General features: G+C 38.6%; 1 protein-coding gene and 1 non-coding gene across 2 annotated transcripts; one reads left to right on the plus strand and one right to left on the minus strand.

The window, feature by feature from the left end:
- Positions 1-16,196: 16,196 nt before the first annotated feature.
- LOC133795780 (uncharacterized) lies at positions 16,197-17,000 on the minus strand. Its single transcript, XM_062233241.1, has one exon. It carries the CDS (start codon positions 16,998-17,000, stop codon positions 16,197-16,199), a length of 804 nt encoding a protein of 267 aa, XP_062089225.1.
- Positions 16,705-16,811, plus strand: LOC133799006 (small nucleolar RNA R71). The gene has a single exon (XR_009876216.1). It is a non-coding gene; the product is annotated as a small nucleolar RNA R71 (small nucleolar RNA).
- Positions 17,001-17,746: the final 746 nt, after the last annotated feature.

Here is a 17,746-nt window from a genome sequence, read left to right on the forward strand (position 1 = left end):
TTTTAGGGGCATATAAGGTATCTAGTAAGCAAATCATATCGACAGGTATATGTAAACACATGAGCAAAATAAGTGAAAGCATGCTACGATACTTAGAGTATTTTTCAAAATTTTGTTTAAATTTTGGTAAATCAAACCAAAGTGCTATGCTAAGTTCGGTCATGCGAACATATGTTATAATAAGATAAAAATATTATAATGTCAAAAGAGAAATCCTTTACATCGCAAGCACTCACTGCTCGGATGTAATTGTATGTTAAAAGAAAAAGCTGCACATGCAACTGTTGCGATATTTTAATACACGCAAGTGCACGTATCATACAAGTAGTAACTCACACAGGTGAGGTCGAACCCAAGGGAATTGTAGCTAAGTACTAATCAAATTGGATTTATATTTCTATTTGGCAACAATAAAAATTGGTTTTTAAAATTATAATGCAGAAAACACAATAAGCAAAACAATAAATAAAAAGGGTTTAACAATGGAAGTGAAATTAGGAATATGATTTCAATTGCTTTGATTACCCAATTTTTAATACTAGTCAACTATTCTTCTTCCTCCTATGTGATGACAGATTATAAAATCACCTAAACTCTTTTCAGATCATAAAGGTACTAAATTGCATTGTCAACTATTGCATCTCTGAGATAGTACAACAAACAATTCGCATTAAGCAATAATCTAAAAGTCACATAAGCTATGCGAATACTTTCGTTTCACATCAAAACCTATGTTTATTCATTTAGAGCATTCCTAATATTCACTTTTCAGATTTCATATTAGGATCATGAATCATGCTTAAGGTGATCAATCTCAAACATGCATTAAGCACAAAGATGAACAAATCACATAAACAAGGAAGAAGGAATAATCGAATAGCATTAATCCATGGGATAATCTCAGTCAATATCCATCAAATCCCTAAATAGGAGTTTAGCTCATAATCTCAATATTCATATCCATAATCAAATTAAACATAAAAAATAACATAGAAAATTAAAGAAAAAGAGAATGAAACTAGATTGGGAATTGTCACAGATCGCCCACGCTTGCTCCAAACTTCTTCTTCTTGCTTTTCCACTTATTTTCTGTCTCTAGCCTCTCTAATTCACATTTTTTCTCCTCTTCAAATCGCAGCAGAACTCGTTACCCTAAATTAGCCCCTGTGAATGGACCAAAATGCCCTTCATTTAAAAATCTGTCGAATTTCAATTTTCAGCAATCTAACGCGGTCGCGCTCTACAGTAGTGAGGTCGCTCTACTCTCTCAGAAAAGGCATTTTTGACAGCTTTACGAATTTTTGTGCTCTTTGGCGTCTTTTTCATTCTAAATCATCCTAATCCTTCAAAACCTGAAAATAAACAAAAACAACACAAAACAAGCGTAAAATAGAACAAAACAACCCTAAACCTCTAAAATACTTCCTAAGTAGACACACTAAAACAAGTCTAAAACTCGCTAATCAAATTCCCCCAAACTTAACCTTTACTCGCCCTCGAGTAAAGAACTCTAAACAAACCTAAAAACCTAAAACAACTAAACAAAGACAAATTAAATTGACAACGACAAATCAAGCCTCCAAATTATGTTTGTCATGCTCATATAGTTTTCAGAAAATCCAGCCATCATGATAATCTAGAATTTTGATCAAAATATTTCTTCAACTCACTTAATTCCAAACAAATATATGTTCGCTTGATCATGATCAATAAATAACATGCATTTGAATCTATTTAAACTTACCAAATTACTCACCACAAACCATCAAATCTTATTATCTCATATGCTTGCATCACTTACTATTCTCCACTAATATAGGCAACACATGCTCAAGAATCAATAGGGCTTTTATAGCTTATAGCGATAGGCTTAGGCAAGGGTAGATGAGATGTCATTTAGGCTCAAAATTACCATAAGCATACAAACCATACAAACTACACTTGATATCCACATTACAGTTCACAAACAATCCCGGTATTTCCTTTTTTTTTTTTCAAGATTGAGATAATTCACACTTAATTTTTTTTTTTCCAAACTACACTCCCCCAAACTTGTTTTTTTTTTATTATATGTTTAAAAGGAGTGTAGTTTACTTTCAATTTTTTTTTTTGTTTGAAGAAGGAAATCTCAATCTTTTATTTATAACACTCCACAATACACCCTATTACAAAACCAATCCCCCAATCATCATTCACTTGTATGCTCACGGTAATCATTCAAGGGAAGGAAATATAATAACATGTTTAAAGTAAGCTCAAAATAGGTGTCAAAACAAAGAATGTAACATTAGGCTCAAAAAGGACAACTAGGGATTTAATTAATCAAGGTTGGCTTGAAAGGCTCAATCGTTCCAAAAAAAATCACCTAAATCATCTTCCTAAGTATGCATTGTCTATGATTTCACCTCAAGTAGCAAGCGAGCAAGTTCTAAGCATAATCATCCATCTTTCCTTTGTAGAGTCCAAGAACTTTACTTAGCTAATTGTTTAGTAGTGTTATAGTATGTTTAGTGTTATCTTTGTTACTATGGATTTTTGGTTCAAACCGGGAATTATTTGGACACTCATAGTAGTACTTATAGATCTTCTAAGTTTAATCTATAGTTTAAGAATATTAAGTATAACCTAAGGTTTGATTAATGTGACTGATATTAAGGATTATATTTATTATATTATAAGGTTTAGACATCAACCAATAGGATTTTAAGCACATGTTATAAATGGTGATTAAGGATTAAAGATTTTTGAGGATTTAATTTAATAAGGAGTAAAGTTTGAATGTTATAGGGTCAGTCAGCAGCTTTGAGTACGTTGAGGGCTTAGTCAAGGCTGTTTACTCCATTCAAACTTAGCTAAAAATGTGTAATTTCGTGTTTAATTATTCAGCGTGTGCCGATATATCGCAGCTATAGGGGGCGATATATCGCAGCACGTAAATACGAAAAACACGAAACAATGCACGGTCGCCTCGGGCATACTGGCCCAGGCGATATATCGCCTCCTCCAGTATGTTTTCAAACGTTTTTGAATTCATTTCCTTTCAGCCATTCAAACTCCTTCAACAGTCCAGCATCTTTTGAACGAGTCTTCAGCCTCTGCTGAACGATTATTCAAATGATTTTCACCTAAAAAGCCATTATTTTTATTCAAGTAAAATCAAGATACTTTCATTCCCAAACTCTATAAATAGGACCTAGTACCCAGCCATTATTCACCTTTTGCTCTAAGTTGAGAAGCTGCTAGTGTTAAGTGAGTGTGAGAGTGTAAACACCTGGTTTGGGAAAACTATAAGCTTAAACATCATAAGCTTATCAAACACTTTGGGAAGTGAGTTCTATAGTATTTCGGTGGAGGTGTAGATTGGTCTTTCAAGTCTTTGAGGTAACCAAAACTCTAGTTCCTTTCTGTATTATGTTATTTTCTTTCTCATAGTCTTCTACTCAATCTCTAACCTTAATCTTCATTTTGGTTAGGGAATCTAAGTTCTTGAGCACATAAGTTCGGTAAGTGTGTTTCTCAAATGGTTTAGTCTTTCCATCTCTTTCATTTCATCTCCTTTCTTTAGACTCACTCTTTCTTATGGTTTTAGGAGTGTTCCAAAAAGTCCCAACTCAGTCCATTATATCCCGGTAACTTTGGTAAGGAAAATAGGCTAGAATCAATATGTTATGTGCTTATGTTATCTATATGTTTTATGTTATTAATGTGTTATGATATGTATGTATGTTTGTAGGCTTGGGCATATGACCCATATGACTAACAAGACCCCAAATGGATTATGGGCATATGACCTACTTAGCTAGCAGGACCCCACTAATTCCATGGGCATATGCTTGTTTAGTCTATGGGACCCCAAGTAATAATGGCCATTATAATAAGTGTATGTTATATGTATTATGTTAAGTCTTTATGTTTCTTATGAAATTATGTATATGACTATGTGTTAGATTTTCCTTGCTGGGCATTAGGCTCATTCCTTTCTGTTTTATGTGCAGGAAAATAAGCTTTAGAGGCGGTAAGATTCGTGACGCTTAGAGGATGTGTATCGATGGTGAATGGAGTCAAGGGGCCGAGCGTTATTCAATTCGAGGATGTAGTCTCATTTTATGTTTTTTTATGGTTTTATGTGTATTTTTCGCTCCAATTATGTAATGTCTTTTATTTAAAATCATCTTTTGTTTTTAAAGACAATGGGATCCCATATCCTTATTAGAATTTTATGTATTTGTAAGTAACTCTTATTTTACAAGTTACTAAATAAAATTGTGGTATTTTCGTAAAAATTTAAGTTTATGTATAGTTTTGTTAATGGTCCAAATAGTCTAGATTAGTGGGTCATTATAGTTGGTATCAGAGAAAACGGTTCCTTCGCATGAAGTTCTCCCCGATACACATGCTCAAAGCTCCGAATTTGACCGCCAAGTAAGTGTTTAAGTTACAAGTTACAAGTTACTTTGTCTATGTGTATAGCTAACAACTTTAGTGTTTATGTTTCAGTTAAGAATGAACGGAGCCTTAACCTACCAAGATATCCGAGCCATTAAGGCTTTAAAAAGAATAAGGGAGCCAAGAAACACCGTAGGAGCCCTAGAAAGGATCACGCGAAGGTTGCTTTTGTTCCATCAAGAGATAGGTGGCCTTCAAGAGGCTAAACAAATAATGCTAAGATCAACGAAACAATATGTATTAGTAATTAGGTTGTTTAAGGATTTTCATTCTGTAATAGCAGCCTTAGAAGAAATATGGGAAGAAATGCGTGAGGAGGATGAATTGCCTTTAGCAATGAGATACTATTTCCTCTTAGTTAGGTTTACCGCAAAATTTGAGTTTCAATTCACCAATGAGCAAAAGAATAGGATTCTCACCAACCTACCTATAGGACGTTTCGATGCTCATGATAATGATGATTATGAGCAAATAGATGATGATATGTTAGATGACGGATCGAATGTAGAAGATCCCGATTTTTAGATTAGAAGTTTTTAGTGTTTGTTTTATTTATTTTTGATTGTAATAAGTGAAATTGTTTTTCCAAATGAATAAACATGCTATTTGAATATCATGTGTGAGTTTGATTTTTATTTTCGCAATCATAATAAATACTAAATAGAATGAATAATGACTAAGTTCGGTGAGGGTGGATACAAATCAATGAACCTAGTTTCCTTATTGAGAGTTAGGGGGCCATAGTAGTGTGAACGATTTTACTGATCCCAGCCCTCCCTCAATATGGTTAACTTTGGAACAAAGATAAGTTTCGAGCCTGAGAATTAAGTCATATAGGATGATTAGAAACACACTTAGAAAATAAAGATGACTTGTTTTTCTAAGTATAGAAACCCACTCTAACAATAAATAAAGACCTATATAATTTTTTCATAAGAAGTCATAATAAATAGGTCTGAGATATGTTTGTTTTAGCATAAGTTTTTGCCTTAGAGCCTATTAGGAAAAATTCTAACATGTTTCTTTCAACTGTTAGAACTCTGCTACGATGTCTCTCCGAAGATCCGCACGCACCAACGGAAACGCCGCCAACGATGTTCCAGCGACCAATGCGGTTCCAACCATTCGCCGAAGGGGAGTGCGTGCTACTACTCGCCGCAACGCGCCGGCACAGCCAGCTGACAACACTGCAGAGATTGCCAGACTGCGACAGCAAGTCGAGGAACTTCTGCAGCAACAACGCCAATAGGCTCAATCTCAGCCTCAGCCTCCGCCACAGCCGCAGCCGCAGCCACAGCAAATGGCCCCAGCACCCCAACAAGTTGGTTCGTATGGGGGATGGCCTATGATGAATTACGCTCCATATCCTGTACAGCACATGGAGCCAGTGTATGAGAGGTTCCGCAAGCAGCACGCTCTGAACTTCGAAGGGACTACGGACCCCTTTGAAGCAGAAGAATGGCTAAGGAATGTGGAGCCGATCCTAGCCCACATGAACCTCAGTAATGCTGACCGCATATCCTGCGTCTCGTCTTTACTCAAGAAAGATGCCAGGATATGGTGGGATTTGGTCCAGCAATCCCACGATGCTGCCACCATGACGTGGACCCGATTTGTGGAGCTCTTCCACAAGAAGTACTACAATTCAGCGGTACTTGCTACGAGAGTTGAGGAGTTCACCAATCTGAAGCAAGGGAATTTAACAGTGGCGGAATATGCTCGCCAGTTTGACCGCTTAGCCAAGTTCGCGGCAGAGTTATTTCCAACCGATTATCTGAGGGTGAACATATTCGTGAGAGGACTCCGGCCAAAGATCGAGATGGGGGTGAAACTAGCGAACCCGGGAAACACTTCATATGCCGACGTTCTTGAGACGACAATTGAAGTAGAAAGGTTGCAGGCCAACGTGAGCAAAGAAGAAGCCAGCAAGCCTGAACCCAGACAGCAGAGCCAACCTCAGGCCAGTCGGAACACCAATCAGTATAGCAATAGCGGCAACAATAAGTCTAGCAATAGCGGCAACAATCAGTCCAACAACAACGGTAACGGACAGAAGAGAAGGCATCCTGACAACAAGCAAGCCGACAACAATAAAAGGGCACGACCAAATAATGGGGGAAATAGGTCGGGCTACGTGGAATATCCGCCATGTGCCAAATGTCAGAAGAAGCATCCTGGAGAATGCCGCGCCAACACCAAGGAGTGTTTCAACTGTGGTCAAGAAGGGCATCGTAAAAGAGACTGTCCTCAGCAAAAACCAGAAGGGAAGAAGGACGAAAAGATGGTTCCTGCTCGGGTTTTTGCTTTAACCCAAGGAGAGGCGGATGCTAGCAACAAGGTGGTCACAGGTCAGGTTTCTATCCTCAATAACTTATGTCATGTATTATTTGATTCGGGTGCCACTCATTCGTATATTTTCGTTAGGAATGATAGAAAAACTAGACAAACCTAGTGAAAGATTTAGAACTAGGTTTGTAACCAAGTTGCCTTCGGGCAAAGTAGTTCTATCATCACGAATAGTACGAGGCGTACCGATCAAGATTGAGGACATAGAACTAGAAGGAGACCTGATAGAGCTGGTGATCAAAGACTTCGACGTCATACTAGGCATGGATTGGCTAGCACGGCATGGCGCAACGATCGACTGTAGACGCAAGAAGGTGATGTTCGAGACTCCTGACGGCCAGAAATTGTGCTTCATGGGACAAGCTTCAGGACTACGCACCTCGTTAATGTCATCTCTCAAAGCTCAGAGAATGATGGAGAAAGGATGCCAAACGTTCTTAGCCAGCATCACGAATGTGGAGAAGGAGACATCACTCAAAGTTGGAGATGTTCGGATTATACAAGATTTTCCAGAAGTTTTCCCCAATGACTTGCCAGGATTGCCGCCAACTCGAGAAATAGACTTCACGATAGAATTAGTGCCAGGCACCGAGCCTATCTCTAAGGCACCATACGGATGGCACCTACGGAACGCAAGGAGTTAAAGACGTAGCTACAAGAACTCCTAGACTTGGGTTTCATTAGGCCAAGCCATTCACCATGGGGAGCTCCGGTACTATTCGTGAAGAAGAAGGACGGAAGTATGCGCATGTGCATAGACTACCGTGAGCTGAATAAAGTAACAATTAAGAACAAATACCTGCTACCTCGGATTGATGATTTGTTTGATCAACTCCGAGGCGCGACTGTATTCTCTAAGATCGATTTACGGTCCGGGTATCATCAGCTCAAGGTAAAGGGAGAAGATATTCCTAAGACAGCCTTTAGGACTCGTTATGGACACTACGAGTTCTTGGTTATGTCTTTTGGTCTTACTAACACACCAGCTGTGTTTATGGATTTAATGAATAGGGTCTTCAAAGACTACTTGGATAAATTCGTCGTTGTGTTCATCGACGACATTTTAATTTACTCCAAGAATGAAGCGGAGCACGAGGAACACTTGAGGATGATTTTGACGCGATTGAAGGAGCACCAACTCTACGCGAAGTTCAAGAAATGCGAGTTTTGGCTCTCACAAGTGGCGTTCCTCGGGCACGTCATATCGAAAGACAGAGTTGCAGTAGATCCATCGAAGGTAGAGGCCGTGAAGGATTGGCCTAGACCAAAGAACGCGTCAGAAGTAAGAAGCTTCTTAGGGCTAGCAGGTTACTGTAGAAAGTTTGTAGAGGGCTTTTCTAAGATAGCCACTCCACTCACCAACCTGACCCGGAAGCAACAAAAGTTTAACTGGAATGATAAGTGTGAGGAAAGCTTCCAGTTGCTTAAGGATAAGCTTTGCTCAACACTAGTACTTAGTGTCCCAACACCCAACGACAAGTTCGTTGTCTACTGTGATGCATCAAAGTTAGGATTGGGATGCGTACTGATGCACAATGACAAGGTGATAGCCTACACCTCACGTCAGTTAAAGGAGTATGAACAACGCTATCCAACTCACGATATGGAGTTGGCAACGGTGGTCTTTGCGTTAAAAATTTGGCGCCATTATCTTTACGGAGAACGGTGCGAGATTTATATGGACCACAAGAGTTTAAAATACTTCTTTACGCAGAAGGAGCTCAACATGAGGCAGCGCAGGTGGTTAGAGTTAGTCAAGGATTACGACTGCGAAATCCTATACCACCCAGGGAAAGCGAATGTAGTTGCCGATGCACTTAGCCGGAAAAGTTATGGGAACTTAGCAGCCTTATCCGGGATAGAAAAGCCACTACAGCAGGAGCTTATCAGTGCTGGAATAGAAATGGTTGTAGGCAAGCTGGCTAACTTGTCTATCCAATCAAATCTGCTAGAAGACATACGGAATGGTCAGAGACATGATGACTCGCTAGCCGCACACATGGATGCAGTAAGAGAAGGCAAGACTACAGATTTCTCAATATCCAGTCAAGGTTTATTGAGATATAAGGATCGGGTATGCGTGCCAGACGATCAAAGTATTAAGAAGACGATCCTAGAAGAAGTGCACAGCACCCCGTACTCAGTTCATCCAGGGTCTACCAAGATGACTCATGACATCAAGGCAGTCTATTGGTGGCCAGGGATGAAGAAGGATATAGCGGAGTATGTATCTAAGTGTCTGGTATGCCAGCAAGTGAAAGCAGAGCATCAGCGGCCTGCAGGATTATTGCAACCGCTTTGCATACCGGAATGGAAGTGGGACGATATAGCCATGGACTTCGTGACGGGTATGCCAAAGACGAATAAGCAGCATGATTCTGCTTGGATAGTCATAGATAGACTAACCAAGTCGGCTCATTTTCTGCCTGTTAAGACTTCTTATACGGCAGACCAATATGCAGACATCTACATCCAAGAGATTGTACGATTGCATGGAATCCCCAAGACGATAGTATCAGATAGAGGATCAGTGTTTACGTCAAGATTTTGGAGAAGCTTACAGCAAGCCATGGGTACTAAGTTAAGTCTTAGTACAGCTTTCCATCCTCAGACAGATGGGCAGTCCGAGCGTACGATTCAGATTTTAGAGGATATGCTACGCGCATGTGTACTTGATTTCGGAGGATCGTGGAACAAGTACTTACCGCTGATCGAGTTCTCGTACAACAACAGCTACCAGTCGACGATCGAGATGGCACCTTATGAGTTGCTATATGGAAGAAGGTGCCGATCACCGTTGCACTGGAACGAGATAGGAGAAAGGCAGCTTCTAGGGCCCGAAGCTGTTAGGCAAGCTCAAGAAGCAGTAACGCTTATTAGACAACGTATGCTTGCTGCTCAAAGCCGTCAGAAGAGCTATGCGGATACCAAGCGATGCGATGTGGAGTTCCAAGTTGGAGATCGAGTCTTCCTAAAGATATCTCCTATGAAGGGTGTCAAGTGGTTTGGGAAGAAAGGCAAGCTCAGTCCCCGATTCATAGGTCCTTTTGAGATATTGGACAAAGTGGGACCAGTTGCATATAGACTAGCCCTACCGCCAGCACTAGCCGATAGTCACAATGTCTTCCACATTTCGATGCTACGCAAATATGTGTCAGACCCATCTCACGTCCTCAAGTACGATACCATAGCGCTCCAGAAAGACTTAAGTTACGAGGAACGACCGGTTAGCATCCTAGATAGGGGGATGAAGCAGTTACGGTCCAAGAGCTTTCCTATAGTTAAAGTCCTATGGAGCAATAGTTCTGAACGCGAGGCAACGTGGGAGTTGGAAGAGGACATGCAAGGCCGGTATCCGGAGTTATTTGGTAAGTAAATTTCGAGGACGAAATTCTTTTTAGTAGGGGAGATTTGTAGAGTCCAAGAACTTTACTGAGCTAATTGTTTAGTAGTGTTATAGTATGTTTAGTGTTATCTTTGTTACTATGGATTTTTGGTTCAAACCGGGAATTATTTGGACACTCATAGTAGTACTTATAGATCTTCTAAGTTTAATCTATAGTTTAAGAATATTAAGTATAACCTAAGGTTTGATTAATGTGACTGATATTAAGGATTATATTTATTATATTATAAGGTTTAGACATCAACCAATAGGATTTTAAGCACATGTTATAAATGGTGATTAAGGATTAAAGATTTTTGAGGATTTAATTTAATAAGGAGTAAAGTTTGAATGTTATAGGGTCAGTCAGCAGCTTTGAATACGTTGAGGGCTTAGTCAAGGCTGTTTACTCCATTCAAACTTAGCTAAAAATGTGTAATTTCGTGTTTAATTATTCAGCGTGTGCCGATATATCGCAGCTATAGGGGGCGATATATCGCAGCACGTAAATACGGAAAACACGAAACGATGCACGGTCGCCTCGGGCATACTGGCCCAGGCGATATATCGCCTATAGGGGGCGATATATCGCCTCCTCCAGTATGTTTTCAAACGTTTTTGAATTCATTTCCTTTCAGCCATTCAAACTCCTTCAATAGTCCAGCATCTTTTGAACGAGTCTTCAGCCTCTGCTGAACGATTATTCAAATGATTTTCACCTAAAAAGCTATTATTTTTATTCAAGTAAAATCAAGATACTTTCATTCCCAAACTCTATAAATAGGACCTAGTACCCAGCCATTATTCACCTTTTGCTCTAAGTTGAGAAGCTGCTAGTGTTAAGTGAGTGTGAGAGTGTGAACACCTGGTTTGGGAAAACTATAAGCTTAAACATCATAAGCTTATCAATGTAGAGTCCAAGAACTTTACTTAGCTAATTATTTAGTAGTATTATCTTTGTTACTGTGGATTTTTGGTTCAGACCGGGAATTATTTGGACACTCATAGTAGTACTTGTAGATTTTCTAAGTTTAACCTATAGTTTAAGAATATTAATTTTAACCTAAGGTTTAATTAATATGACTGATATTGATGATGCTATTTATTATATTATAAGGTTTAGATAAACCCAATAAGATAGTAACACTTGTCTTATGTATGATTATTAAGGAATTATTATTTTAATGATAAAATAAGAGAAATATAAGACTTAGTATTCACCAAAATCTGATAGGAGCATGATAATTGTCACAATTTTATTTATTTGTGAATTAGGTTGTAAATAGATTTTTCGTAACTTTAGGGTACTGTAACTTCTGACCTGTTTTTGACCTAGTTATATTAGGAATTTTGAAAAATAGTATTTCTTAAAAGTTGTAGATAATTTAATGAGCTTTCTAACGGTATAAAGAGAGTCCAAATCGGAGTTCTATAACGTCAGATATGTTGATTTTACTGAAGGGGAGTTTAGAGTTACGAGATTTAGGGAGTTAGAAGTTAGGATTCTATTTGTTTTTATTATTTTAAAAATCAAGCTTTGAATCCTTAAATCTCTCTGAAAAATTTGAAAAATTCCTAAGCCTTTAGCTGAAGGATATTCAAATATTTTCAATTAAATTTATTATTTTTATTCAAAGCTAAAAAGAAGATTTTTATTCCTAGAACTCTATAAATAGGACCTAGTACCCAGCCATTATTCACCTTTTACTCTAAGTTCAGAGGCTGCAAGATTGCTAGGAGAGTGTGAGAGTTAAACACCTGGGTTGGGGAATCATAAGCTTGATCATCATAAGCTTATCAAACACTTTGGGAAGTAAGGTTTTAGGGTATTTCGGTTTGAGGTGTAGATTGGTCTTACAAGTCTTTGAGGTAAACCCGAAACTTTATTTCATTTGTTTCATGTTATTTTCTTTCTCAAAGCCTTCTACTCAGTCCCCTAACCTCATTCTTATTTTGGTTAGGGAATCCAAGTTCTTAAGCACATAAGTTGTGGTAAGCATATTTCTCAATGGTTTAGTCTTCCTATTCATTTTCATTTCTTCTTCTTAAGACTCACTCTTTCTCATATGGTTTAGGAGTGTTCCAAAAGTCCCAACTCAGTCCATCATATCCCGGTAACTTTGGTAAGGAAAATAGGCTAGAATCTATATGTTTATGTTTATGTTATCTTATGTGTTATGTTATGATATGTTATGAATATGTTATAAATGTGTTTGTTTGTAGGCTTGGGCTTATGCCCTATTTGACTAACAAGACCCCAAAAAGATTGTGGGCATATGCCTATTTAGCTGGTAGGACCCCACTAATCTCATGGGCATAAGCTTGTTTAGTCTATGGGACCCCAAGTAATAATGGCCATTATAATAAGTGTTAGGATATGTCTTTATGTTTATTATGAAATTTATGTTTATGATTATGTGTTAGATTTTCCTTGCTGGGCATTAGGCTCATTCCTTTTTGTTTTATGTGCAGGAAAATAGCTTTAGAGGCGGTAAGATTCGTGACGCTTAGAGGATGTGTATCGATGGTGAATGGAGTCAAGGGGCCGAGCGTTATTCGATTCGAGGATGTAGTCTCATTTGACCTCTTTATGGTTTTATATGTATTTTCCGCATTTCTTATGTAATTCTTTTCATTTAAATCATGTTTTTGTTTTTAAAGACAATGGGATCCCATATCCTTCTTAGTATTCTATTTTGTAAGTAACTCTTATTTTCACAAGTTACTCAATAAAATTATGGTATTTCTGCAAAATTGTAAGTTTTATGTATAGTTTCGTTAATGGTCCAAATAGTCTAGATTAGTGGGTCATTACAATCAAACACTTTGGGAAGTGAGTTCTATAGTATTTCGGTGGAGGTGTAGATTGGTCTTTCAAGTCCTTGAGGTAACCAAAACTCTAGTTCCTTTCTATATTATGTTATTTTCTTTCTCATAGTCTTCTACTCAATCTCTAACCTTAATCTTCATTTTGGTTAGGGAATCTAAGTTCTTGAGCACATAAGTTCGGTAAGTGTGTTTCTCAAATGGTTTAGTCTTTCCATCTCTTTCATTTCATCTCCTTTCTTTAGACTCACTCTTTCTTATGGTTTTAGGAGTGTTCCAAAAAGTCCCAACTCAGTCCATTATATCCCGGTAACTTTGGTAAGGAAAATAGGCTAGAATCAATATGTTATGTGCTTATGTTATCTATATGTTTTATGTTATTAATGTGTTATGATATGTATGTATGTTTGTAGGCTTGGGCATATGACCCATATGACTAACAAGACCCCAAATGGATTATGGGCATATGACCTACTTAGCTAGCAGGACCCCACTAATTCCATGGGCATATGCTTGTTTAGTCTATGGGACCCCAAGTAATAATGGCCATTATAATAAGTGTATGTTATATGTATTATGTTAAGTCTTTATGTTTCTTATGAAATTATGTATATGACTATGTGTTAGATTTTCCTTGCTGGGCATTAGGCTCATTCCTTTCTGTTTTATGTGCAGGAAAATAAGCTTTAGAGGCGGTAAGATTCGTGACGCTTAGAGGATGTGTATCGATGGTGAATGGAGTCAAGGGGCCGAGCGTTATTCAATTCGAGGATGTAGTCTCATTTTATGTTTTTTTATGGTTTTATGTGTATTTTTCGCTCCAATTATGTAATGTCTTTTATTTAAAATCATCTTTTGTTTTTAAAGACAATGGGATCCCATATCCTTATTAGAATTTTATGTATTTGTAAGTAACTCTTATTTTACAAGTTACTAAATAAAATTGTGGTATTTTCGTAAAAATTTAAGTTTATGTATAGTTTTGTTAATGGTCCAAATAGTCTAGATTAGTGGGTCATTACATCCTTAAACCAAAATTAAGCAAGCATAAATATCATCAAATGCACGAGATTTATCTAAAAATCATGATCAAGCTCTCACATATTTAGATAGACCCAAGCAACTCAAAGAAACATTCAACCAAGCACACAGATTTTGTTCAATTTTATGGCTTTCATTTCATCCAACTATACAAGCGATCCATTCAATCATTATCATCAGCTAATCATCATCAACTTGATTTATCAGACACTCTAAACACCCTAAACAAGACACACTAGCACAAGACACACATAAAAGACAAAACATAAAAGACAAACACTCAAACAACAATAAATTCCTTTCCCCCAAACTTAATCTAAACATTGTCCCCAATGTTTTAAAGAAAATATAAGGAAAAAGAAACTTACCTGACAATTCAAACATCTCATGACGAAGGACCCTCACCACCATCTCCCTCAGGTGGAGGATAACCAAAATGCGGTGGCTGAGGAAACTGGGGCAACTGACTTGTGAAAAAAAAATCGTGTTTTAAACACTCTGATGCGCTCCAGTGCGGTTGCGACACATATAGCGCGATCGCGCTACTGTCCTCCAGAGCCGCGTATGTTTGGCGTCGAGCGCGGTCGCGCCCCTCCTGGCGCGGTCGCGCTAGTGGCCTCGTTTGGCCTGACTTTCTGTGAGCGCGGTCGTGCTAATGGCCCATTTTTTTTTCATTACATAAAAAAAAATACATAAATAAATAAGAAAAATTAAAACTTAGAATGTCTCAAATTGAACAAAAATTACTGTAAAAACTTGGGGTGCCTCCCAAGAGCGCTTTATTTAACGTCTTTAGCTGGACGCTCACTTCTCTACACCTTCAACTTGAGTCAAGTCCACCCCTTGCATCCTTGAGAGCCATCGTGTCATACGAGGAAAATTCCCTTCTACTGTTGAGAATATTGAAATTATCCCCAATGTCATCGAAACCTTCAAACTTGCCACACAATGATCTTTTCATACGACGTCGAACTGTTCGAAATCGTTCCTTGGTCTTCTTCTTCTTTTTACCAATTGATTCTTGGCAATCATTCTCCACATAAACTCTACAACATGTAGGAATTTCAGTTGCTGCAAAGACATTAAAACTTATTTCCTCATTTTGGACTCGCAACCTTAACTCCCTTTTTTGCACATCGATTAAAGCTCGTCCTATGGCTAAGAATGGTCTTCCCAAAATAATGGGAATGTTTGCATCTTCCTCCATGTCAAGAATTATGAAATCAGTGGGGAAAATAAATTTACCCACCTTCACCAAGACATCGTCTATCACTCCACGAGGATGTTTAATGGAGCGATCAACCATCTGTAAGGAAACCGTTGTAGGGCGAGCTTCTCCCGATTTTAGCCTTCGAAAAATAGATAGAGGCATTAGATTCACACTTGCCCCTAAATCACATAAAGCTTTTGTTTCGACTGAGCCCCCTATAGAACATGGAATATTGAAACTACCCGGATCTTTAAGCTTGGGAGGTAGTTTCTTCTGCAAGATTGCACTGCACTCCTCAGTAAGTGCCACTGTCTCATATTCCTCCAACTTCCTTTTCTTGGCCAAAATATCCTTCATGAATTTAACATACCTTGGAATTTGCTCCAAGGCCTCCTCAAATGGGATATTGATATGTAGTTTCTTGAATATTTCAAGGAACTTTGAGAATTGCTTATCAAGGTTGTTCTTGCGGAGCCTTTGTGGGTAGGGAATCTTGATGTGGGGATCTATGCTCACTTGTGGTGTAGCTTCTTTGGTTGGGAGGTATTCAGTAACCTTGTTTTCACCTTGCTTCTTTTCCACTGTGCCCTGTGGCTGTTGATCCTGAACCTTGTCTTCATCTGACTGCTCCACACTTGGCTCTTCATCTTTCTTCCCACTTCTCAATGTAATAGCCTGGCACTCTTCTTTTGGATTGACTTCAGTGGTGCTAGGAAGGTTACCTTGAGCACGGTTGGCCATAAGAGTAGCCAATTGCCCAATCTGGTTCTCCAAATTTCTAATAGAAGACCGAGTTTCAGCCATGAATTGGTTTAACACATCTGACTGAGCATTAGAATTTCCACCAGAATTTTGTTGTTGCTGATGATGAGTGGGCGGTTGAGGTTGTTGCTGCTGCCTAAATCTCGGCTGAAAGAACCCCTGTGGCTGTTGTTGGAATGACTATTGTTGGTTTGAAGATTGGCCTTGCTGATCATTCTTCCAAGAAAAATTGGGATGATTCCTCCACCCTTGATTGAAGGAATTGGAGTAAGGGTTATTGTTGCTCTGTCGAGGAAAATTCCCAATAGCCTGAGCTTGCTCCATAGGCATGTTGTTTACATCAGCATACTGACACTGTTCATAGGCATGAGGGCCCCCACATATTTCACACAGAGTCTGGGCCTGTTGCACTGGAGCTGTTATTGTATTGTCTTGCAATTGCTTAGTTAAGGCCTCAACTTGAGCAGTCAATTTCGAAATTGCATCCACTTCATACATACCAGCCACTTTCCTTGAAGAGCTTCTTTCACTTGGCCATTGCTGATTATTCATGGCCATTTCTTCCAACAAGATATATGCCTCATTGGCGCTCTTTCTCATAAACGCACCATTAGCTACTGTATCAATGAGTGTGCGAGTAGTACCACACAACCCATTATAAAAATTATGGACTAGCATCCATTTCTCTATTCCGTGATGCGGGCACCTCCTTATCAAGTCTTTAAATCTCTCCCACGCCTCATATAGAGATTCATTATCTAGCTGGTAGAAGTTGTTGATCTCCCCCCTTAGCTTAGTTGCCTTGGCTGGAGGGAAGAACTTGGAGAGAAACTTTAGTGCAAGATCATTCCATGTATTGATTGAGTTAGGTGACAAAGATACCAACCAACTCTTGGCTCGCTCCCTTAGAGAAAATGGGAATAATCTGAGTCTGATTGCATCATCACTGACTCCATTCATCTTAAATGTCTGACAGAGCTCCATGAAGTTAGAGAGATGCATGTTTGGGTCTTCAGTGGGTAGTCCCCCAAACTAGACTGTGGATTGAACCATCTGAAGTATGGCTGGCTTTATCTCAAAATTGTTTGCATCTACGGTGGGTGGTCTTATACAAGACTGGACCCCTGTCATTGTTGGCAACACATAGTCCCTCAGGCTACGGTCGGGTGGATTCTGACCATTAGCTGGGTCTTCTACGGTACCCCCATTATTACCGTTATTGGCCATAACTTCCTCTTGCTCAATCCTTTGTACAACTCTTTCCAACCTTTTGTTTTTTCTGTTTTGCCGGTAAGTCTTCTCTATCTCAGGATCAACAGGCACTCTTGCAGCTGGTCCTTGACGTCGCATAAACCAATGGTACCTGAGATGAGATAAGAGAATTGGACACAAACAAGTTAGCAAAAAGTGAAAAGAAAACCAAATTAGAATTTAATCCAATTAATGTAATATCAACTAAACAATTCCCCGGCAACGGCGCCAAAAACTTGTTCCGATATTTTAATACACGCAAGTGCACGTATCATACAAGTAGTAACTCACACAGGTGAGGTCGAACCCAAGGGAATTGCAGCTAAGTACTAATCAAATTGGATTTATATTTCTATTTGGCAACAATAAAAATTGGTTTTTAAAATTATAATGCAGAAAACACAATAAGCAAAACAATAAATAAAAAGGGTTTAACAATGGAAGTGAAATTAGGAATATGATTTCAATTGCTTTGATTA

This window comes from Humulus lupulus, chromosome 8 (assembly GCF_963169125.1).
Source record: "Humulus lupulus chromosome 8, drHumLupu1.1, whole genome shotgun sequence".
NCBI lineage: Eukaryota > Viridiplantae > Streptophyta > Magnoliopsida > Rosales > Cannabaceae > Humulus > Humulus lupulus.

What these genes read in the sequence shown, in the direction of transcription:
- LOC133795780 (XM_062233241.1), bottom strand. Translation starts at nt 17,000, where the DNA reads ATGGAGCTCTGTCAGACATTTAAGATGAATGGAGTCAGTGATGATGCA.